Source organism: Phoca vitulina, unplaced genomic scaffold (assembly GCF_004348235.1).
Source record: "Phoca vitulina isolate PV1807 unplaced genomic scaffold, GSC_HSeal_1.0 scaffold45, whole genome shotgun sequence".
NCBI lineage: Eukaryota > Metazoa > Chordata > Mammalia > Carnivora > Phocidae > Phoca > Phoca vitulina.
This window is the reverse complement of record NW_022589748.1, coordinates 2,601,706-2,626,335: the sequence shown is the minus strand read 5'-3', so window position 1 is coordinate 2,626,335 and position 24,630 is coordinate 2,601,706. Positions and strand designations below refer to the sequence as shown.

The 24,630-nt window shown below is 52.0% G+C and overlaps 1 protein-coding gene across 2 annotated transcripts in view; it reads right to left on the bottom strand.

Moving 5' to 3' along the window:
- The window catches only part of HIP1 (huntingtin interacting protein 1), a 147,666-nt gene that overhangs the window by 57,370 nt on the left and 65,666 nt on the right, over positions 1–24,630 (bottom strand). The window contains exon 1 of one of the 2 annotated variants that reach the window (XM_032430642.1): positions 22,763–22,943. The exons of the other annotated variant lie outside the window; for it this stretch is intronic. Within the exon in view, the coding sequence (XP_032286533.1) occupies positions 22,763–22,780 (18 nt within the window). The 5' untranslated portion in view covers positions 22,781–22,943. Of the gene's footprint in view, positions 1–22,762; positions 22,944–24,630 lie in introns of those variants that run through there. 2 annotated transcript variants of the gene reach the window in all.

Here is a 24,630-nt window from a genome sequence, read left to right as displayed (position 1 = left end):
TCCCTCCCAGTCCCCCTCCAAGTCCTTCTTAATGAGCCTTTGCCTCCCCATGCTCCCATCCAGCCATCAGTCATGCCGTCCTCCCCACCCTGACCCCTCTGCTTCTTTCCGCTCCTCTGTCTCCACTCAAGCCCAAACCACTAGGATGTCCCCACAGGGCCACTGAAATATCCTCCCAAATGGACTGGTCCTCCCCAAGCTGCTCTGCACCCAGCAGTCAGAGTGATCTGTGTACCTCGCAGGAGGTCGCGCCCCGGCTCGGAGCCAGCTGCCCCGCTCCCATGCAGCCAAGCATCCATTCCTGCTCTCTGTCTACTACTTACGCCCCAACCACACAGCTGTCTTTTTGTTCCTCGAACATTTTCTTTTTTTTTTTTTAAAGATTTTATTTATTTACTTGAGAGAGAGTGAGCGAGAGAGGGGAGAGCACAAGCCAGGGGAGGGGCAGAGTGGGAGGGAGGAGCAGAGCAGGGAGCCTGCTGTGGGGCCTGATCCCAGGACCCTGGAATCATGACCTGAGCTGAAGGCAGACGCTTCACCGACTGAGCCACCCAGGTGCCCCATTCCTCAAACGTTTCTAATTCTTTCTGTCTCTGATGCTCCTTATGGCTGGAAGGGTCTTCCTCCCATCTGCAAAGCTAGCTTTCCCTCCTTCTTCAGGCTGTTCAAATACCACCTCCTAGGCAGCCTGTCTAATCTAGGGCATCTCCCTGCCCCTTGCCCTGCAGTATCTTTTTACCACAACTCACGACTACCCTGGTTACTTCCTGCAGAGGCTCTTCTCACAACCTGAAATTCCCTTGTTTGTTCCTTTGCTTGGTGTCTTTCCCCATGAGGGCAGGGGCTGTGTTAGCCTGCCGTTCCTCTCAGTGAGCACACACAGTGCCTGGCGCTCAGACAGGCTGATGGACCCTTGTCTGCCCAATCCTCTCCAGGCGGACATCCTTGTCAGCTCTCGATACCGTGTGTGCTCCCCTCTCCTGTTGAGGATGCCCCAGCTCCTCCTTCCTCCAAGTCCCTCACAGTTCTTCAATTAAAAATCTTGCTGGGGGGCGCCTGGGTGGCTCAGTTGGTTAAGCGCCTGCCTTCAGCTCAGGTCATGATCCTGGAGTCCCGGGATCGAGTCCCACATTGGGCTCCCTGCTCAGCAGGGAGTCTGCTTCTCCCTCTGACCCTCAGCCCCTCATGTGTTCTCTCTCTCTCTCTCATTCTCTCTCAAATAAATAAATAAAATCTTTAAAAAAAAAAAATCTTGCTGGGGTGCCTGGGTGGCTCAGTCAGTTAAGTGTCCCACTCTTGATTTCGGCTCAGATCATGATCTCAAGGTCATGAGATCGAGCCCCACGTCAGTCTCCACACTCAGCGCAGAACCTGCTTAAGATTCTCTCTCTCTGCCCCTCCCCCCTCTCTAAAATAGATAAATAAAATCTTAAAAAAAAAAGTTGAGAAGTTTAAAAAATGTCAATCACTTCTGGAGTTGGCAAGGTGTACACACCCATGTTGGGAGGAGGGAGGTGGCCAGGATGGTGGGACACCCGGAAGGAAACTGGTGCTCACAGTGGAAAACACCAGTGGAAGCAACAGAGGTGTTCCTCCATGGAGCAACGGACAAACAAGCCATGGTCTCTTCACTTCAGCCGTTTTAAGGGAAGGAAATCTTGCCACGCACTATGACATGGACGAACCTGGAGGATATTATGCTCGGTGACGTTAGGCAGACACAAAAGGATGGATACTGTTTGATTCTACGTATCAGAGCTATCTAGAGCAGTCAAATTTGAAGAGACAGAGGAAGAATGATGGGTACCAGGGGCTCGGGGGGGGGGGGGGGGGGGGGAGTAGCTGACGGGGATGGGGTTTCCTTTCGGGGTGATGAAAACGTTCTGAACTTAGTGATGATGATTGCACAACACCGTGAATGTACTAAATGCTGCTCAGTTATACACTTTAAGTTGGGTAAGACAGTGAATTTGAGGTTTCATGTAAGATAATTTTTTTGAAGATTTTACTTATTTATTTGAGAGAGAGAGAGAGAGAGAGAGCACATGCGCATGCACATGCACAGGGAGGGGGGAAGAGGGAGAGGGAGAGAGAATCTCAAGCAGACTCCCCACTCAGTGCAGAGTCCAAGTCAGATGTCCGATCTCACAACCCTGAGATTATGACCTGAGCTGAAATCAAGAGTCAGATGCTTATCCGACTGAGCCACCCAGCCCCCCGCAAGATAATTTTTTTTTTTTTTTAAAGTGGAAAACACTGAAGAATCATGACTTTGACTGAATGCCCGTCAGATGTAGCACCGGGCCACGCCCTAGGCTGCAAGACCGTGAGCTCCGCAAGCCCAGCCAGGCCTTCTGCACAGACTGGGAAGGATGATCTGTGCGGCAGGACCACCCTGCCTGGGTGTGGGGCACCAACCTAGGTGCTGCTAGACAATACAAACTGAAAGAAAGTAGACCTTGCATCCAAGAGTTAACCATTTGAAGGGAGATGAGGACCATCTTCCTTCCTCCTTCCGTTCTTTCCTTCCCTCTCCTCTGACTGTGCACTTCAGTAATGCTTTCTGAAAAAAGAAACCAGGACGGGTGTGCAAGCTACTTAAGCCTACGTCTAAGTTGCACAGCCTCATGAGTGGTATCAGAAAGCGAAAGCCAAAATGAGATGAAGCTTCCAGAAAATGTGTAGGACACCCAAAAGGGCTGTCTTATCACACGAAAAGCAAAAAGAACAAGGGAGGGGCACACTGCTTTCAGCTGGTGGTGCATTGTAGATGAGGAACTCCTATTTTGCCTCTGTCTTTTCTGTCCAGACGGGTCTTTGAACTGAAAAAGGCAAAAAGAGCAGTGAAAGGGAAAACCCAAGGTGAGTAAGTAGACTGTCAGAGAGCCCCCAGTACTGAGTGAGCTTGAGCTTCTGACTTGGATGAGTAACACACAAGGATGAAGGGAGCAGGCGAAGGTGATGTGCCTTCTAGACTCCAGAGCAACGTTTTGGAAAAAATCAAGTAGACGGGGTGTGTGTCTGAATTTCTAGCATCAAGGCATTTAACAGAGTTGCTTATAACATCTCGTAGACAAGGACAAAAACTAGAGGACACCAGGGTTGGGAACCGCTGACTACCAGTCGAATCCGGCCTGCAGCCGGTGTGTGTGTGTGGCCTGTGAGCTAAGGTTGGTTTTTACATTTTTAAAGGGAACAGGAGGAAGGGAGGGGATGGAGGAAGCAACAATATCTGGCCACAGATCCGAAAACGTTTACTATCTGGCACTTTGCAGGAAAAGCTTGCCAGTCCCAGGGCCAGAGGGGCAGAGCCATGAGGGTAGCTGTCCGTGTTTGCAGGTGCTGACCTTGGGTAAGGTGTGCCCGTGTCCCAGACCTATGTCCTCCCCAGTGTTTACTAATGAGGGTATCCAGAAGGCACAGTGACGGGGCTAAGCAGCGTGTCAAGGGTGACAGCGGAAGGGTGTGACCATAGGTGATTCCAACTGCACGTGGTCGGACAGGAAGTTCCCAGTTAAGTTCCCCGTGAGTTCCCAGCAAGTCCACTGAGTTAACACTATGAGGTGGCCTCGATCGTAACATAAAACTTAAGAAGCTAATTTCATTTTGAGCTACATCAACAGAATTATATGATCACGAACAAGAGCCAGTCCTTGCTTTTACGGCTTTCAGCTGCACTCGGGAGTACGGATTCATCCCACCATGCACCAGACATCCCTTGGGGCACCAGATCCGGCTTGCTGCTCCCGGCGCCCCATCCAAGAGGAATACTGATAACGTCGGTGGGTGCAAAGCAAACCGATGAGGATGGAGAACCACACAAGGTCTGATAAGAGAACAAGAATCAGGGAAAGGGGTGGCAGAAGCAGGGTTGGGCAAGAAAGGGCACAGAGGTCTTTAAATATCGCAACCCCAGCACCTGGGAAGAGGAGGGCCTCTGGGCTCTGGGGCAACCCAGCAGTGAGGATTAAGAGAAGCTGTGTTCTGTGCCCATCATCCTCCAAACTGGAAATGATTCCAGCGTCCTTCAGCCTGGGGACGAGTGAACAAGGCGCCACAACCACACCACGAGAAGCTACTCAGCAATAGAAGGGAACGAGTGACTGATTCATGCCAACGACATGGGTGAATCTTCAAAGTATGATGTCAAGTGACAGAAGCCAGACTCAAAAGGCCACAGACTGCATGATTCCATTTATAGAACATTCTGGAGAAGTTAGAGGAATGAAAAAAAAAATCCAGGTCACTGGTTGCCAGGGGCTGAGGGTGGAGGCAGGGGTGGTTACAGAGGTGCACGAGGGAATGTGGGGGAGGACGATCCTACCCTAAAGCTCAATTGTGTGGAGGTTACCTAATTGCATGTGACTGTTGAAACTCAGAGAACTGGGCACGAACCACGGTGAATTCTATGGCATATAAATTATATTTCAACAGACCTGGCTTTAAAGATAAAGAAAGCAAGTTCAGCGAGAGGCGGACCAGGAGATTTTGGTGGGCCCTGTGCTTGGCCTGGGCTGCTAACAGGTGGTCAGCTGTTAGAGGAATGTTGACACAAGATGGTCTTCCAGGCACCCTATGCCTTCTGAGCCCGTGATTCTGGGAGGAACAGAGGAACGGAGGAACGGGGGAAGGAGACTGAGAAGAAAATGGCCAGCGAGGCAGGAGGGGAGTGGAGGGGTGGGGGCTGCCCCTCTTGGTGAAGAGAGTGTGTCCAACAGTGCTGCAAGGGCAGGTGGGTGAGGACCGAGAATGAGCCACTGCATATGACATCACCGGTGACCAGGGCCACTGCGGGTGAGTGACAGAGGCGAACGTCCTTGTGGGGAGAAGAGGATGGGAAGCAGAGTGGGAAGCAGTCTAGACAAAAGGAACATCCTTCCTTCCCAGGCCTGAGGGCTGGGCGCATGCTCCTCATCACCACCCTCCCCTCCAGGCCCTCCCATTGTGTTCCATTGGAAGGGTAGCTCCAACGCTGGTTCTCCTTCCCCAGACAGGGTCCTATGGGTGAGGAGGACACAGAGGCACACCATCTTTTCAGAACGAGGGCGGAGGAGCTGAACAATCATGTCTTTTGCCAAAGACAGATACAAGCACGCCTCGATTTACTGCACTTTGCTTTATTGCTTCACAGATACTGCAATTTTTTTTTTAAGAAATTGATGGGTTGGGCGCCTGGGTGGCTCAGTTGGTTGGGCGACTGCCTTTGGCTCGGGTCATGATCCTGGAGTCCCGGGATCGAGTCCCGCGTCGGGCTCCCTGCTGGACGGGGAGTCTGCTTCTCCCTCTTACCCTCTTCCCTCTCGTGCTCTCTGTCTCTCATTCTCTCTCTCTCAAATAAATAAATAAAATCCTTAAAGAAAAAAAAAGAAATTGATGGGTTTATTTTTATTTTTTTATTTATTTTTTCTTGAGATTTAATTTATTTATTTGACAGAGAGGGAGCACAAGTAGACAGTGGCAGGCAGAGGGAGAGGGAGAAGCAGGCCCCCCACTGAGCAGGGAGCCCGACGCAGGACTCGATCCCAGGACCCCGGGATCATGACCCGAGCTGAAGGCAGACGCTTAACCGACTGAGCCACCCGGGCGCCCAAGAAATTGATGGGTTTAAAAAAAAAAAAAAAAAGGAAAATAAATTGATGGGTCTATGGCAACCCTGCATTAAGCAAGTCTATCAATGTCACTTTCCCAAAAGCATTTGCTCACTTGGTGTCTCTGGTCACATTTTGGTGATTCTTGCAATATTTCAAGCTTTTTCATTATTATTACATGTGTTACGGGGATCTGTGATCAGTGATTACGACTCGCTGAAAACTCAGATGATGGTTAGCACTTTTTAAAAATAAAGTATTTTTAATTAAGGTATATACATTTTGTTTTTAGACATAATGCTATTGCCCACTTAGCAGACTGCAGCATGGCATAAACATAACTTTTATATGCGGTGGGAAACAAAAACTTTATTTGACCCTGCTTTATTGCGATCTTCGAGTTACTGCTGTGGTCTGGAACCGAATGAACCCGCAGTATCTCCAAGGTATGCCTGCACCTAGCCTTCCTTCTCTGAAAATGATCCAGATGCTCGTGAGTCCTGGGAAGGGCACTCTCCCTTTCTACACAAGACCCCTCTCCCGTCTGCCCTTCGCAACTAGTCCCAAGGCTCGTCTTACTCCAAGGGACAAGTGAGAGCCTAGCCTCCCTCCTAAAACGACCCTCCCCACGCTTGCAATCCTCTGGGAGGCCTTCCCAGGTTATCTTGTCCCCTAGATGTCATGCATGTCCCCTCTGCCACCACACTGGGAGCGCCCCCATTCAGTGTCCCCAAAGACCCCCAGAACTTCCACCTACAGGCTCCAAATCAGACCATGCAGCACGGGGGTGACTGATGACAGAAAGGGAGGGGACCCCACCTTGTCCCTGCCAACCTGAAGAAGCCAGCAAACTCCATCTTCTGTCACCTACGTGGTTCCAGTCTTACCACCCCGGTTTATAATTATTGCTGCCCAAGAGTCCCTTTCCGCCAGGCCATCCTGTCATATCCTTGGGCAAAGATTGCCAGAGTACCTGTACTTTCGTCCCCCGACCTAAAAACCCATGCCCACACTGACCACAGACTTGAGCAGCCCGGTTTCTGAGGAGGGCCACTCTTTTGCTCCACACCCCAGCCGTCTCCTTCCATGACCACCGTCGGGGGGGCTCACTTAGGCCTGAGGAAGGCCCTAGGAGGCAGGGCAAGAGGGCTAGGTACTGAGACCCTGGGGCTCCAGGCCCCGTGTCCTCTCTGCCCACCTGCAGGGGGCCGTGGCTTCGGGCCACAACCCCACCACCACAGTTCTGCTTCTCTCCTCACAGAGGAAGCATCCGTTCTGCCTCCCAACAACTGCAGTGCCTCTGCTCACAGGTGTTGCCCCAGAGAACATGTCACGGTCACTTTCCAGGCACGTCTGCCTACGAAGTGGAGCCCTGGGCGGTCCCATCAGACGTATCCTGATCATTCACGGCTCACAGGCCAGGCTGGACTTGGCCTTTCGCGATGCCCCTCGCCTTCTAGAGAGAGACAGCTGCTCAGCAAGAGCAGAAACCCTGCGCTGTGTCTTTCCCCAAACCACCAGCGCTGCCAACTTCCTCTCCTCCCCTCCCCCCGCTTTCCCTCCCCACCTCTCCCCAGCTTTCTATGAGGTCGGTTTTGTCTCTTCTCTTACAGTGACAGAGCAACGTTTCTCCCACTATCTCAAGACCCAGCGGGGAGGTGGTGCCTGGCTGACAGGGGGTCCCTGGGCATAGGAACCACGCATTCATTCCTCGCTCTGTGTCCTTCCAGAGCCCTGTTCCGTCTGTCCAGTGAACAAGCCAGGAAGCACTCGCCATATCCAGATGTGCCAAGGCCTGCCGTTTCTCCCTCAGGTCTCTATTTTTGGTTCTATTTCTACCACACACACATCCCCCCATCTTATGCCCACTTCACTATATAAGTGGCCCCGACCTCTAGTCTCTACCACAAATGGCCCCAACTAAAGCCGCAGGAGGAACTCTCCTCATGCGTTCTCCCAGCTGAGGCATCTAGAATCTAGTGTGGCTCCTGATCTTCTGGGGTCCAAACTCCCCATACGACTCCAGGGTCCCCCCATCCCCAATTCTTCAGCTTCATCTCCCACTTCAGAGGGTGGTCTTCACACAACTGTGATTGGATCCTCAGGAATGCGGTTGATAAACAAACAGGACCCCACCTGATGCAAGGGGGTGGCTATGGGAAGATAGCTTTCTTATTTGAGTCAAGCAAATCGTTCTGTAACTTTAAACATTCCCAGTTTACCTGTTTGGCTCATTCAAATGTGTAAATACAAGGCTTGCTTGAATAATAATGGCAAGAGCACGTCCAAGTCTTCTGGGCTTCAAAGAGCTTTCATATGCACTGTCTCCTGATGCGGAGAAGATGCTGAGAAAACCCGGGGAAGGAAGGCAGGGCACACTTTATAAACCAGTGGGCTCAGAGAGGTCAAGCCACACAGCAGGGTCGGCACCTGCCCTTCTCAGTCAGGCACACGTTCTACATCCTGCGAATTAGTTGGCTATAACGGAACTCTTTGCCAAACCAATTTGTTTACTAAGTCTCTGCTTTGACCTCGACATATTCGTTATCTCAAAGGCAGATTTGTCTCATCTTATAAAAAGTCGAGCTTGCCCTACGAGCAGGTGTTATGGTCTCTTGGTCTGATGAGAACCAAAGGAGAAATGTCTCAGAAAACCTAAAATGGAAACCTGACCCAAGGCCAAAGAACCTCTAAACGAGTCAACCTTCCACTGTTTTCGGGAAGCAGGTTGTGGTCTTAGATGCAGCTACACCTTCCACCAAACCCTTAACACACAGCTGTGTTCTCTCAGAGGGACACATTCCGGTTCGAAGGGAAACAGAGATTGGGGTGGTGGACCTGTGAAGCTCAAGTTCATTGCTAAGAGACCCTCTGGAGAGCACTGGGACAAAACTCCACCAAGCATGGTGGCCACAGGACCTTGCTCTCATCTAAGATATCAGCAGGGTGGGTGATGTACCAAGAGGGGACATTCCCGAGCCCCGAGCTCCAGCCAGTCCTATAACAGTCTACGGCCGGATTCACTCTGGCGACCCTTGGCACAACCCCAAAAGGGATGTTCATCCAACCTCACCAGTCCTGCAGAGGGTAAGCTCGGATGCAAGAAGGGCAAAAAGCACGTGGTTGTCTCTTTGGTCAGTGGGTCCCTAACTCAGCTGTGCGTGACTCTCACCTGAGAACTTAACCCTGAACCCCCAGTACCCGTTCACACACCCCTGATGGGCTCCTCTGCTCCACCCCCAGACTGCGTCTATTTGGTCTGGGAGGGGCCACTGCTCGACGCGCTCTTTCATTCTGGTCATGCTATAGAAGAACATTCTATGTCAAAGTCTAAGGAAAAAAAAAAAAGAGCTCAGCCAAAGGAAAAGCAGAAATGAAGCAGGGGAAGAATGTGGGCAAAGAGTAAGGGAGTAACACAGACAGCACAAAAAAATGGGACACGTAGGTTTCCTCACCCCAGACAAGCATACTTTGATTTTAGTCCATATACACTTTCGGGGGGGAGGGAAAATATGAATTGACACTCAGGACAAATTAGGAGATTATTCATTTTACGAAAGAATTTGGCATCAGATTCCTTTAAATAGCAATCTCTGCTAGTGCATTTAAAATAGGATTCCATTTACAGAAGTGTGATTTACACAAAACCACATCTGTTACATAAGGCTCAGAAAAATAGCTCTCCACCCATGTAGTCTGGCCAACTATAGAACTGGCCCCGTACAGATGGTCATCTATTTTCTTCTCAAAGATACACAGGCTAGCTCTCTGGCACCTCTTTCTATATTTCACCTGATTCTTAGGGGCCATCTGAATCTCTTCCAGGCTTCCCTAAACTCAGGGAGCAACTGCTCCAAAATCTTTACACATTCACCCATTCATTCAACATATATTTCCTGAAGGCCTATCATGTGCTGGGCCCTACTCCAGGAGTACAATTGTGCACCAAAACCAACACATCTCTGCCCCATGGATCTTTTTTTTTTTAAAAGATTTTATTTATTCATTTATTTGAGAAAGTGCATGAGCCGGGGGAGAGGGACAAGCAGACTCCCCACTGAGCTTGGAGCCCGACAGACAATGGACTCAGGGCTCGATCCCATGATCCTGAGACCATGACCTGAGTCAAAATCAAGAGTCGGATGCCCAACCAACTGAGCCACCCCGGCACTCCTGCCTCATGGACCTTACACTTGAATGAGAGAGAGTGACTGACAGTGAACCACTAAATAAAATCTATGGTGTTTGAGATGGTGATAGGTTCTATAGGGCCAAGAATGGGGCTGGTGTCAGAACCTTACAGGGATCACCAGGAAAGGCTGCACTGGAAGGTGAGAGAGGGTGATGAGGAAGCAAGAGATGGCTGGGGGGAAGAGTTCCAGGCAGGGCCCACCTGGCGGGAGGGAGGCTAACTGTGGCTGGAGCCCCAAGGTCAGAGGTGGAGAGTCCAAATCACAAGGGGTCACAGGGGCCACTGCAAGGACCAGCCTTTGTTCTGAGGGAGACAGGAGCCCCTGGGAGCTTTTGAACGAAGGGTGACATGATCAGACTCCTTTTTTAGGGGACCCCTCTGACTGCTGTGCTGACACTGGGGGACACGCAGGGAAGCAGGGGGAACAGCTGAGACGTGGGTGAATTAATTCAGAGCAGAGATGATGGGGGCCCAGACTAGGCTGGTTGCGGTGGACGTGCCAAGGTGTGGATGGATTTGGATATATTGAGAAGGCAGACCTGATGCGGGTTGCTGATGAACTGGACGTGGGGTATGAGGAAGGAAGGAAGGGAGGAGTCAAGGGTGGCACCATGATTATTTCCAGAGCAGTGTGTGGGGCCGAGTTGTCATCAACAAGGTAGAGAACCAAAGGAGGAACAGGTCTGGAGCAGATGGGAGCTGGTCTGGGGGTGTGTTACAATGAGATGCCCATCAGATACCAAATGGAAATCTAACTGATCCAGGGTGGGGTGGTGGGGTGCAATCCTGGAATTTGGAAAAGGTGTGAGCTAGATCAGGTGATCTGGTAGCCATCCACACACAGATGGGATTTAAGGATGGGTGAGATCACCAAGGAGTGAGTGCAGATGACACCTCTGGGGACAGCCTGAGGACACCTGACATTCAAGAAAGAGTTGGGGGGAGCAAGGAGTGGAAACAGAAAAGAAACAGCCCACAGGTAGAAGGAAAGCCAGGAGCGTGGCACCCTGGAAGGCAGACAAAGAGATGTATTTCAACAGGGAGCCATCAGTTGTGAAAGCTGCCAACAGATCAAGCAGATGAGAGCTGCAAACTGACCCACTGGGTTGAACATCGTGGTGACCTTTAGCAGGGCTTTTTGGTAGAGCGGAAGGGGGCAGAGTCTGAAGGGGGACTCAGAGAGAGGAAGAAGGGGAGCTGGAGGCAGTGAGAACCAGGAAGGGGGCTGAGACAGAAGGAGGCAGGGTTCGCGTTGCCTTGGGAGAAATGGGAGAAATGACAACGCATTTGTATGTATGTGAGGGGAAGGAATGGAGCATCCCTGGAAGGGGGAAGGGGTCTGGTACACAATAGGAGCAGGCCACCCTGGCGAGCACCAGCCCAGGTCACAGAGTAGGGACAGAGATGTCGACAGGTGGCTGGCAGGGGCTTGGGCAAGCTTTCTCGGGATTGCATCTCTTTTCACAGTTGAAACAGGAAGCAAGGTCAGGGGCTGAGAGTGAGGGCGGGGGAGGAGAGGGCAGAGGGTTGTCTAGGAAAGTGGGGGGGGGGCTGCCTGGACTAGGGGAACGCATAGGCCTGCCAGGGAGCAGCACTGAAGGCCCATGAGGAGAGAAATGAAGCCAGCCCTTTCTGCCTCCTCTTCCCCCAGCTAATTCTCCCCCATCCCCTCCGCAGTTTCTTGTGCTGACTCTTCCCTTCCTTCCCACTGCCTTCCAGCTTTAGAACTGCTTGGACCTCCATGGAATCGATACCGATACACTTAGTCACTTCTGCGTGCTTCTTTTTCAATGAGGCCTTTCAGGAAGGAGACATGAAATTGACTGGTGCTTGCCTGGGCAGATGTGTGTGAGCTGCAGGGAGCCGGGCGGGGGCTGGAGCAGAGGAAGCGTAAGGCAGAATGTCCAGATTCCCTCTCAATTCTTCTTTCAACTTCCTTCCAGCCCCCCGACCCCGCGCCCCATAACCTTTGGATCTCGAATTTCCTTATCTAAAACGCACACTGAACAGTCTCCACCTCATTGTGGTTCAAGCTCTGATTCTCTAATTCAATTAACCTTCCCAAAGGCCTGTAATAGATCCCAGACTCATTTGCACGCATTATGTCATTTAACCCTGTGGTCACCCCAGGGCGGCTAACTCCACTGATGAGATGGGGAAACCGAGTCTTGGAACAGTTAAGTGACTTGCCCAGCTAGTTGGGATGCCTGGCTAGCTAGATGACCCGGCTGATAAGCAGCAGAGCCAGGATTTGAGCCAACGTCTTACTCCAGGTGCAACCCCACTGATCCTGAGCTCTATCCTGAGCCTGGGAAGGACAAGTCAGACTCATTTCCACTGAGAGAACACACAGGTCCATGTCAAGCCCTAGCCTCCAGGAACTGAAGTCCTTAGCGACACACAACCACAGCCCAGACACACAGATCTCAGGTCAGAGCCAAAGAGAAGGAAGTGGAGGGGCAGTGCAGGGTCTGGTCACCCTGGGGAGGCCATGGAATGTCCCGGCTGGCAGGCAGGAGGCCTGATGGACACCTCTGGCCCAGAACCCAGGGAGTCATAACAAGCTGGGGAGGAGCTGCTAAGCATTTTGCAAAAGCAGAGAGCGGTGGTGGTTGCTAATTCCGGAGCTGGATTTCATCATCAGTGGGGCTCTGATAGGACTTCCTCCGAAAGCAGAGTAGCCAAGAACTCTTAACTTCCGTTTCTCGAGTGAAGGAGAGCCCCTCCTTCGGGAAGTAGGGGGTAAGAGCCTCCAGGTTCAAGAGGGGGAGGGTCACCCAAAGGGCCCCAGGCAGCATGAACCCCCACTTGGGCATGCAGGCCTGACGTCCCACTAGTCTCTGGGCCACCAGCTCCTGGGAGCTACGAATGGCCAGACCCCTCTTCCTAAAACACAGCTGCAACCGTACCAGGCATGTCCAGGGGCTCACCGGTGCACACAGGGAAAATGCTCCACTCAAGGCTTTCGGGATCTGGCCCCCGCTGGCCCCCATTAATTTAGTCATCCGTGACTTTATTCACTCACGAAATTCACCCACCAAACATATATTGAGCACCTATGCGTCAAGTGCTGTACTAAGTTAGTTCACAGATGAGTCAGATGTAAGTGCTCCGTGTGCACAGCCGGTTAGAGAGGAGATCCTGGTGCATGCAGAGTGTGGGGGGCCCTGGGGCGGGTATCTGACCAAGACTGCATGCTGGTGTAGGCGTCCTTCCTTGCAGGAAGAACCACCGAACCAGATGACTGGCCTTGAGGAGGGGCCTGCAGGGATGCTGGGGTAGAGAGGCCAGCATCCAGGCACAGAAGTGGGGGCCGGTGTCCAGCGTGGGGACGTGTTGCCGAAGTGTGGAAAAGCAAATGCAGTGGGGCTGGCCCAGGGAACCCTGTTTGCAGAATTATGCACAATAGTCCAAATGACCTTCCCCCATACCCACCACTCAGTTAGAAACTCATTAATAAGGATCCTTAAATCCTTGATTGGTGCCTGGGTGGTCTTGGTTAAATGTCTGACTCCCGATTTCGGCTTAGGTCACGATCTCAGGGTCCTGAGATCAAGCCCCACGTCGGGCTCCGTGCTCAGCGAAGGGTCTGCTGGAGATTCTCTCTCTCCCTCTGCCCTTCCCCCCTCCAAATAAATAAGTAAAATCTTAAAAAAAAAACAAAACTAAACTAAAACTTTTATCAATACAATGGCAATCATATTATAATATTTAAATGGGGGAAATTAACATGTTGTAGGCTTTGAATTTATATAATGTTATATATCAAACACATTTCTCAATAATAAAAAAGCCAAAACCTTAAAGCCCAAGTATTTAAAATGTAAAGGGGTGAACACATAGTCACTCTCTGATGTGTGTACAAGGATGTCACCTTCACGGTGGAAAATGGACATAGCGTAATGTCTACTAATAGGGTTCTGATTACAACGAAACAATATGTCATCTCTACTTATCTGGAAACATGGTAATGATTGCACACATACACGCTAAGTCCTCTGCCCTCGACATAACCCTCTACAGAAGACGCTGTGATTATCCCCACTATATAAGGGGGGGCAACCCTGGCACAGGGAGCCTCAGGAACCTGCCCAGGTGTTACCTGCCCAGGTGAGTAAGTGGTAGAAACTGAATTTGAACGCAGGACCCATGCCCTTGACCACTCTGACACACTGTTTCTAGATCCAAGACATAGTGACAGCTAAAATAAGTTTACAAACCTATGTTATTGTGTGGTTCTGTTTTGTTTAAGTATGTGTGTGTATACGTTTATATTTGGTTGAATCAAGTGAAAATCTCGCCACTTTTGACTTATAAAAGCAGCACTCTGATATGGCTCAACCTAGCATGTGTGTATATGGGTGTGCACAGACGCACACACACACACACACACACACACAGTTTGTAAGGATCTATACCAAAGAGCCTTGTTAGCAATAGTGTTTGGGATGGTGGAAGTATATTCGATCTTTATTTCTTTATACCTTTTCCTATTTTCTGATAATGCAGCGGAAGTTAAACATTTTTCAATAGATGACCCTCTTTCCTCACTGCAGCTGCTGGAGACCACAGACAGCTATGGGATATTAAAATGTATGCAAAGTGCAGGAGCTGTGGGCTCCCTGAACCACATCAGAGACCAGTGCACTCATGGCCATGTCCCCTCTGGAGCTGAGAAGCCAACACGTGGACAAACACCGCCCCATGTAAAGGGCCCAGAACTCAAAGGGAGGAGTCCTACTGCAGGACTCAGAGTGTTCTATCACAAACCCCCCTTCCCCCCAGTTCTAGCTGACCTGACTACAGCTGAGAGGGCCTCCTACATCATTGATGGCACCAAACCCACCCCCAGCACCACATCCAGAGAGCTGCTCACTGGACACTTGGCTCTGTTCATGGAGGTTTGTTGGAAATAAGAGGTAATGTCTTCCCCGCAATCTGGTAGGAATCAATGAGCCTCCGGTGCTCTCAATAAGTAAAGCTGACTCCTGGATGGCAAGTTGAACCGACTGCTGGAAGGGGAGCTGGGATGTGGAGGAGGGCTCTGAGGTCAGATTCAGGCAATGATTCAGGAGCAATGAGCCAGAGGCCATGCCTGGATGCACAGTTTCAGCTGGACAGTGAGCCAAAGCAGACAAAGTGACTAGGGGTCACAGGACCCACCTAGAGCCACGGAGAACCCCTGCTGGGCATGATGCTTCTGACCCTGGCATCCTTAGGGCAACTGTAACCACGTCTGTGTTCGCCACTCCCTGTCCCCGGCTCACTTACCACCTTCCAACATCTGACACGATTTACTTCGTTTACATTTACTGTTACCATCTACACCCCATCCCCAACACACACATGGGAGGTCAGCAGCACAAGGCAAGGATTTCTGGTTCGGTGAAGTGTCCCAAGTGCTTATAACAACACCTGGCACATGGAGGGTACTCCATAAGTATTTTTTTTTTAAGGTTTATTTGAGAGAGAGAGAGAAGGTGTGCACATGAGTGGGAGGGGCAGAGGGAGAGGGAGAGGGAGTCTCAAGCAGACTCCACACCAAGTGCGGAGCCCGACTTAGGGCACGATCTCATGACCCTGAGATCAAGACCTGAGCAGAAACAAAGAGTTGGGATGCTTAACCGACTGCGCCACCCAGGTGCCCCTCCATAAATATTTTCTGAATAAATGAATGAATGAATGCCTAACTGAAATATCACCTTCCTCAGCCCACGTCCTGTGCCACCTGGCAGAATTAATTATCCCTACCTCCAAGTTTCTATGCACTTTCCTTAAACCTCTAACATCGCACTTATCATACTCTAATTGCCCCCACCTCCTTGAAGACAGGAGCCTTCAAACTATCCCATTTTCTTTTATATTCTCAGTGCCTGGCAGAGGGCCTCAGGGTGTGCCAACTCGGGGGACAATCTTGACATATGTATAGGACGAAAAGGACGAGGGCCAGGACCCCGGTTGATACTGCACCGAGACGGCTGATGAGGATCTTCGAGCCAGCAGGGCTAGGGAGATAGTGATTTGGTACGACTACTTTCCAAACAATCCAGCCTGAGACACATCCAGCAGGAGAATGCTATTTTAGGTCCCAGAGCATGAGACTGAACTGAGCGCTCCAAAAAGAAGTCAAGAAAGAAAGTTACTGAAACGCTCATTTCCAGAAAAACCAGGCTTGTGGCTCCCACGCTCATCCTGGTCGGAGGGAGGGCCACTGCCAGCACTGGGACTGGAAGCACACATCCCGATGGGATCATCAAGTGGGGACAGCCTCTCTTGCTGCGCTGGTTCTGCCGGAGGATGCGGGTTATTTCGACATGGGCCTCACACCTGGCACTGCTCATCCCTCTTTCCTCCTTCCTCTGGCCCTGCTCCTAGCAAACCTACTCAGCATGCTGCCACTGTCCTTCCTGACGTCACCATCCATTCACTTACCACCTACGGCGTGCTGCTCCCCCTTCTTCACCACACAGCTCAAATACCTCCTCCTCCGGGAAGCACTGACGTATAAAAGGATTTGGATCCCATGTCCTGGGAACTTTGCTGGTCCCACTGAGACAGGGACTGCACCTACTTTTCTAGCATAAACCACAGGTAGTTCCGGAACACACCCCGTGTTCTGCTTTTGCGCACATAGCTCTCGCTGCCTGAAATGCCCTCGCTTGCCTTGCCCCCTGGGGGACTCCCTCCCCTCCTTCTCCAGCTTTCTCCATGAAGCCCCTCCTCGGGTGCCAGGTCATGAATCCCCTCACTTTCGCATGCTAGCACGTTCCTCAAATGCATTCTATGTGCTTTACCGCATGTACCGTAATTACTTATAACACGCCTTAAGGCCCTACTTGCAGAGGAGTCATTCTGAAAGAAGGAATGTTCTACCCTTTGCCGAAAGCTTTAAGATTTTATCTGTTGCCTAAAGGAATAAGCCAAAAACTAATAAGTACAGCAGGGCTTACTAAGCCTTCCCATGTGCCAAGAACTTTAAACAGACCATGTCAATATCTCTACAGTCTGCAGACACCAATTCATCCAAGAGACAAGGGAGGTGATGCACAGACAGGTCAACTAACTTGTTCGTGGTCCTAGAGAGGCCAGTGTGACATCAAGATTTAGCCTCTGGCCTATGTGACTCCAAAGCCCCGTGGCCGGCCTCTAGTGCAGCCTCAGGGCCCAGAAGCTGCTCCCTGATCCTCCACGTGCAGGGGATGGCGCCTCAGACTCCAGCCGCCTCCCACTCACGGTTACAAACGAGCTTCCTACCCTCTAATCCCTTTCTACTTGCCCAGAGAAATCACCTCCAGATCAAAGATTCATTAAGACTTCAGGGAATCTGAAGGTGACATGGGGATTTTTTCCCCCCACTAAAAGATCTGTGCTTAATTTCTTTGGGGCCCCGGGGCAGCAGGCATTTTGTCTGGTTGCTGGAATCCTTTGGAATCCTTTGGCTTCACGGAGAAAGCTGGAGAAGGAGGAGAAGGAGGGGAAGGAGTCCCCTGGGGCAGCTGCCAGACCACGTGCCTGTCTGGCTTTGGACTGGGACCTCTCCAGCAAGAAAGGAGACAAAGGTGGAGTGGAAACAGCCCCTGGATGTGCTCTTTGGGAAAATCACCCAGCTGTGGGGGAGGTGGGGGTGGGGGGAAATGGCAGTGATGGGCAGGTCTCTCTCTGGGTGGCAGAGCACAGAGGGCTGAACTGTCCTAAAACCTACATTTGCTTCTGAACTTAGCCCCTGCCTGGCAGGGAGCCTTGGAGGAGCCTTTGAGGACACTAAACTCTGCAGACTGAAGTCTGCTTCTTGAGGCTGTTTTCAGGGAGAAAAGAATCCAGGTGAGAGTGTTTTTTCGGTCACCTGCAAGTGTCTATGTGTCATTCCATTCCAAGGGAGTCTCTGTCTCTCCCTACAACCTGGCCGTCCTCAGCTCTGGATCTAACATCTTAATGTCTACAACCCCGGGGGCTGCACATAACGGGGAGTATCCAATATGTGCGTGGGTTGGACTGAACCTTGTCCTGGTAGGATACAATCTTAGTGATCAGTGACAATAAGACATAGCAATCAGATGATAGATCAAAACTCTTTTCCCTAAGCATTTTTTGAAGGAGGCAAATAACAGATTTCCTTCCTCGCTGGCACTTGGCTAAGGCCAATGTCATCCACAGTCCCTGACCTTCCGGGGACTGTCTGAAGAAGGCTGCTGAGCCATGATGCTCTGCTGCATCTTAGGAACCATGGTGGGGAGTGCACAAAGCTAGGATATGTGGACACACGTCCCTGGAACTGCTCCCCAGTGTTCCAGTGATACCAGCCACGCTAGACCGCAGCCATCCACCCAGGACTCTGAGGCTCCCAAAGCCTGAATGCTGAGCCAGTCTCCAAGGCTGGCAAGGACTCGGAGGCCAGACCCCTCCAGGGTCCCCAAGCAGCTCCAGTTGGCAGACAGGCTCTCTCCCTCCCCAGGGAGTTGATTCTGCCATAGAATGCCTCTGATATGGGGAAGTGCTGGCCAGCCAAAATCTAGCCCCTCTTGAAACAAATCCCACCTTCCAGAGCCATGTGGTGCACATAAACCACCTCTTTGTCTCAACAGCCCTCAGTGAGTCAAAGACAACCATCCGCCCTTCTGGGGCTTTCTCTTCTACAGGCTGAACTACTCATCTTGCAAGGCTGACATCCTCCTTGCTCTGCTCTGGACATTCTCTAGGTCAGAGACTCCAAACCTTTTTTTTTGCCTCTCACCATAGTGAAAAATACATTTTACAAGGCCAGTCCTTACTTGCATGCACATGTGTATACCTCCAAAGCCAGTTTCGCGAATGAATGCTTACTTTCTTACATGTAATACGCCTGGATGCTTTCCAATCTACTTCACTCTTTCAAATACTGCCTGCAACCCACCGCACCGAGTTTGTAACCCAGAGCTGAAAGCGCTACTCTGGTTTCACCCATGCCCAGCCTTAACTGCTTACTTAGCTCAGACCCTAGGTGGGAGAACACATCCCTTTCCACGCAGCTATTAGCCTATCTGGGCTGCAAGAACAGTCCTTGGCATCATTCTGCACAGGGATCTCCCTGGCTCAGCACTTCCTTTCCCCACGCTGTTCCTCAGCCCAGCAAACACACATGCACCCATCAGCAGCGACAACATGTCCACCAGAAGCTTGTTCCTGCCCCATCATCGTTATCATTTACTCTGAACACCTGAAACACCTTTTCTCCACCCCTCTCATTTTCCTGCTGTGTAAGCTGGGGGATCTCAGGGGGCAGCAGAGATTCAGGAAGAAACCCGAGTTTTGAAAACACCAGTAGGTAACTGACAAAGCATGCAGTCTGCATACAGACTGGCAGAACAACCCCCCCGCCCCATGGGGCCCAGAGGCCAAAGGCCACCACCACTTCAGCCTGTCTTTTTAGACTGGCTTGTGTCCATCCTAGAATCTGGTCACCGAATCTTTTCCCTTACCCCTTATCTTGGTCACCATAGCGTACATTTTGGTGACCAGGAGAACCGCCTACAAAACCTGGTTCGAACACCACTCTTACAGGATCCAGACTTCACCTCCTAAACTCCAGTTTTCTTATCTGTAAAATGGGGCTAATGATTTCTGTTCTGCCCTCCTCACAGGATGGTGCTAAATGTGAACAGGTGTGAAAAGGCTTTGTAAACTATAGAGCACTAGGCAAATATAAATCATTACACAAACTACACATTCTTTTGTAAGAATTGATGGCATTGACTCTGTTCCCCAAATTACAGCCCTGCATCCTCTGAGTTCGGTAAAGACACAGACTCCATCGTCAATCCCCCAAAAGCATCTACACTTCACCCAAGTGCCATGTTAAACAAGCCCTCCCTTGGGCAGAAATTTGAGGTCATCAAAAATTCATCACTCGCAGCAGCTGGTGGACCCACTGTCCCCGTCATCTGTTCCTTCATTCAGAAAGAGAAGTAGATGTGGAAGAATTGGTCCCAAGAGCCGTCAAATGAAATACAGCCTACAGTCAACTCTTCAGGCCAATCAAGAAAATAAAGGGGTGGGGAGGGCATCTGGCTGGCTCAGTTGGAGAAGCGTGCGACTCTTGATCTTGAGGTTGTGAGTTTAGAGTTTAATGAGCTCTATGTTGGGTGTACAGATTACTTAAATAAACAAACAATAAGAGAAAGGGTGTGTGGGGGTGGGTATCAGAGTCATCTTAGATGAGACTTTGGAAATCATCATTTTCCTAAGAGCCACCACATAAGGAGGGCTTACTAAGCCCATGCCTTGAAAGAATTATTTCCAACCTTCACTAGGATGCTCAAGGCAGGTACTATTAATCTCATTTTACAGATGAGGCTAAGAGGTTAAAAAAAAAAAAAAAAAACTTGCTCAAAAGCATGTAGGGAATTGGGTGAACTCTAATCTGCTTTTTCTCACTCAGTGTTAAGCAAGAGGAACCGCCCCTCCCCCTCCCCCCAGCTGATGTCAGCCTCTGCCAAATGTGGCTGAAATGCTGGGCTTGAGGTTGACCCTGGAGCCAGTGGCCCCCAGAGTGAGGACTTCAAACCAGACAGAGGGCTTTAGTGGTCAGAACAGAAAAGTAACTTTGGCCTTTGGCAGGAATGGGAAGCAGGTGCCAATTCCCTGGGGTGGATCAGATTCTTCTGCACAGTCCAGGGTCTGTGCTCTTTACAGAGAGCTGAGGACAATTGTTTCTGAACTGGGCATTTGAGTGCTTGGTGATTAAAGAGAACCTAATATCACTTTTGTTTGGACCCTGAGCTAAAGGAGGAAAGAGGCAATACATGTGCCTCTCCTGTGCCCCAAGTTCTCCAGAGGTTACCCAGTGCCTACAGCCCAAGGTCGGAACACCGTGGTTGGCATTCAAGGCCTTTCTGATCTGGCCCCAACCAACAATCTCGACATTTCCTGATCTAAACCTGCCCCAGCCAAACGTCCCCAGCCTCACCCGATGGCCTTGCCCAGTCCTCTTCCTCTACCTCCTCCAACAGGCAATGTCCCTCACTGCTCTCAGCAGAGCCAACCCCACCCAGCCTTGAAGAACCAGCCTCAGGCTTTGTCCTCCATCTGAACTCTGCCATCCAGTTCCTTGGCAGACCCCTACGGCCCTTGGAGCTGTGGCCTTCTGGTCAGGGCCTGCCTTGATAGCTAACTGTTGCTTTGGCCTGCCTGTCTCTGGACCCCTCTACCCAGATGCTAAAGGCCCTGAGGAGCAGGGAGGTCATAAGTTATGTTTCTGTGTCCCTCACACAGCACTTGCTATAGAAATGAAAGGTATTAAATAAATAATGTTGGGTTAATGAGCAGATGGATGGAGAGAGGTGGTAGAGTCAGAGGGGACCCAAACCTCTAAAGACACAGGTCCCTGAACTCTGTAAGCTAGTCCTCATAAGCCAGGCTTTGGAAGGAATCTCAGCTCAGGGCCAGAAGGAAGCTGGGGGTGATGTGGTTTGGTGGCCATTGGATTAGAGCTTCAGGTCCACCATGCAGGGCAGGTGACTCTGGTCCTGCTAAGATATCTCCCAAAAAGAACCTGGCTGCTACTCAATTTTCCACCTCCCCACCCTTACAGCTGCAACCAGGATTTTTTGTGAAGGGTAGTTCTAATAGTTGCCCAAAGAAAGTAGGCTTTCATGGTACGCACATAGGGAATGGTGGTCCAGCCTCTCAGCATTGCCCAACCATGGATGGGTATGTGTCCTCATATGAAGATGGGAGCCAGTGAGACCCCGCATCCAGCTCCCAGCTACTTGGCAGTGCTCAGAATGGGACTGGTTTCCTGCCACAGAAGGGACGACTCTCACCTGTCCTCTGCTCCCCATCCCACTATCCCCTACCCAAGACAGATTGCCAAAGGCCTGGCAGGTCGAGGAGTTCACCTGCCTTCTCCATAGAGATGGTAACTTCAAAATGCACTTTCTGGGGGAAACTAGCTTAATTCTGTACAAGATGACCTGAAATTCCAGTACCTTCTCTTCCCTAAGGAATAGGCAGACCCAGACCTCTTTTTTCCCCAGACACAAAGACACACGTCAACCCAGCACAGACCATCACAAGATACCTCTCCGGCCTGACACACAGGCCCTCAAATGTTGTAAGTCTGGGGGTTGCAGGGGGTGGGGGGGCACTCTGGTCTAAAGCCAGGGTCAGGCTACCCGACTACCAACTGATGTCACAGACACCCTTAAATCTCCATTCAGAGGGGGAGCCACTTGGGACCTCTGGGAAAACCTGCCCCAAGTGCTCAGAGACCCCCAAATCACATCCTGTTACCTCCTGAGGGCTGTTCCCCAATCAATCAATGAACAATGTATTCAGCTCCTACTGTGTTCCTGGGGGGTGCAGGGCTGCCCTGACGGAAGGATCAGCCCCTCCAGAGAGTCCGAAGCTTAAGAAGCAAAGGTGTTTGCTTGTTCTCAGGCCAAAGCAGCTGGAGTTTACAAGTGGTAAATCTAGAATAGCCCCCATCTATGCCAAGGATTCCATTCCTGCCCCCTTACCTTCTAAGGCGGTTGAAGTCCTAGCTCCTCCCCCCTGCCCTTCCAGGTTACCCACCTGTGCCCCCACCCTGCCCACCGGCTCAGTCCAAAAATCTTCCCATAAATCTTAAATAGGTATGCAAGCAGGGAGCCCTAGAGTGGATAGGACAAGCCCCCTTCCCGCAGCCTGGCCCTCCCTCTACCAGGCTGATTTCCCAGTTTGAGAGGAGAGCTCAAGAGCCCTCTCCCTGAGGTCTAGTGAGCTCTCCCGGGCAGCCCTGGTGGCAGCGCGGCGGGAAACCCGGAGCCCCATCCCTGTCCGCCAGCCGCCTCCACAATCCTGGCCGGGCTCCCTCCTCCAGCACGCCTGGAGTTGGGGCCGACGAGCAGGATCAACAATCCAGAAACTTTCAATGGATCAAGCCGACTGGGAGGGAGAGAGGGAAGGGGTGAGGGGGAGGACCGGGACCAGAGGAGGCTCCAGGGCAGAGCCCCTGCTCTTCACTTACCATCTTGCTCACATCCATGACCGAGGCTGCAGGGCACCCCCCACCCCTTGAGATCCCGCTTCCCCCAAATGCTGCTCCCGGCTAATTCCGCCCCGATGATGCCATGCTGCGGGGAGGGCGGCCGGCAGGGCCCCCGCGGACCGGGGAAGGCGGCGGCGGCGGCGGCAGGACCGAGGCTGGACCGGAGAAAGGAAAGGAAGGGGGAGGGGAGGCGGGGAGGGGGAGGGGGCCGAGCGCGGAGCCGCAGCGCGCACCGGGGGCGGGGGAGGCGCGGCTCCGCGGGCGGACCGCGCGGCCGAGCCCCTGGGGGCCGGGGAGTCCCGCGATCAGCTGGAGGCGCCGCGGTAGGGGTCTCGGGGACGCTGGGGAGAGTGGTGCGGGCAGCGGACGGATCCTCGGGGCCGCCGGAGCCTGCGGCCCGGGCGCGCAGTGAGGGTGTGATTTGAATAACAAAAGGTCGCTTCTCCCGGAGCCCCGGCGGCCGGGATCGCCGAGCGGGGAGCGAGGCCGGCGGGCCCGCCAGGAAGCGTGTGTTTGAGTGTGAGTGTGTTTGGGTGTACGCGCGCGTGTGCGCGGTTTGGTGGTGGGATCGGTGGGACTCAGGAAGTGAGCGGGGGAGGCGGCTGAAAAGGAGCGAGATGGGGGCGCAGCGAGCAGACATTCCAGTGGGGGCAGGGGGTCCGCTCGGCCCCTCCCCGCTTGGCTTCCCTGCACAAAGGCGGAATTCAGAGCCAGTTGTTTCCCTCCTGCGGCTAATCCGGAGGGGACGCCCAGATGAGTCTGGGGTCTGCAAACAGATGGGCGCATAGAAGGAAGTAGAACAGGTATCCCCAGAAGGCTCTGTGCCCCGCGCAAGTGAGCCAGAGCCAGCCCTTCCGGGAGCGAGGGAAATTTAGCTCCTCGATGCTGTCTGCCCTGAGCGCCTAGCATCTCCAGCCAGAATCCCTGAACCTTCCACTCCTTACTCAATGCCTTATGTGCCCTTAGAGAAATGGGAGGCAGACACTCCTCTCTGCCGGAGACAAAGCTGGTGGCAGAAAAGGGCTCCGGGCAAATGCTCTTTTGGGGGCACGATCTCCAGAAAAAGCCTGGACATCCAAGCCTATGGTTTCAACAGAGAGCTGCCTCAAATCCTCTGATGAGCGGGGAGGTTTGGGGCACAAGCCAAGTCAGCAGGGACCTGAGGCCACTAACACAGACCCTGCTTTACCCAGGTGAGGAAACTGAGGCCCAGAGCAGGGGAGTGATTTGCCCCAGGTCACACACCTGGCAGGGACTGTGGGTCTGGAGAATCCTTAATAAGGACAGTGCAGCCCAAGCCAAAAAGAGCTTCCCAGGCTACCACGGAGCACCCCGCTTCTAAAACCCTTTCCAATGAACAGGTGATGGGACCCATCCACAGCCCTGGCCCTCTGGCCCCACACTAAGGGGCCAGTAAGACAACGCTAGCCTAGTAAGCCACCATCCGGCCCCAGGGCCTGCTGGGCTGACTAGGACGGCCCCCTCCCCTTCGAATCTTAGTTCTCAATCTATGAAATAGAGAATATTTCTCTGCCTGCCTCCTAGGGGGATGTGAGAACAGCATGATATAAAAGACAAAAATAGAAGGACAGGAATGTATGGGGTTTTCACTGTGGTGGTTATTTTCATTTCCCGGCTCTGGAGCTCAGTTAAGGGGCCCTCAGCTTCAGCTGAGGGATCTCTGGACCCGGGTCTGTCTGTCTGTCTAATCCTGAGTCTGTCCTGCCCTGTCCCAGTGTTGCCCCTGGCAAGCGCAGCTCTTGTGGCACTGTGCCCCACCCCGGGGAACTCAGGAGGCAGCCCTGGTCTGCTCCAGTGTGATGGGCTCCCACAGTCCCTTCTACTGA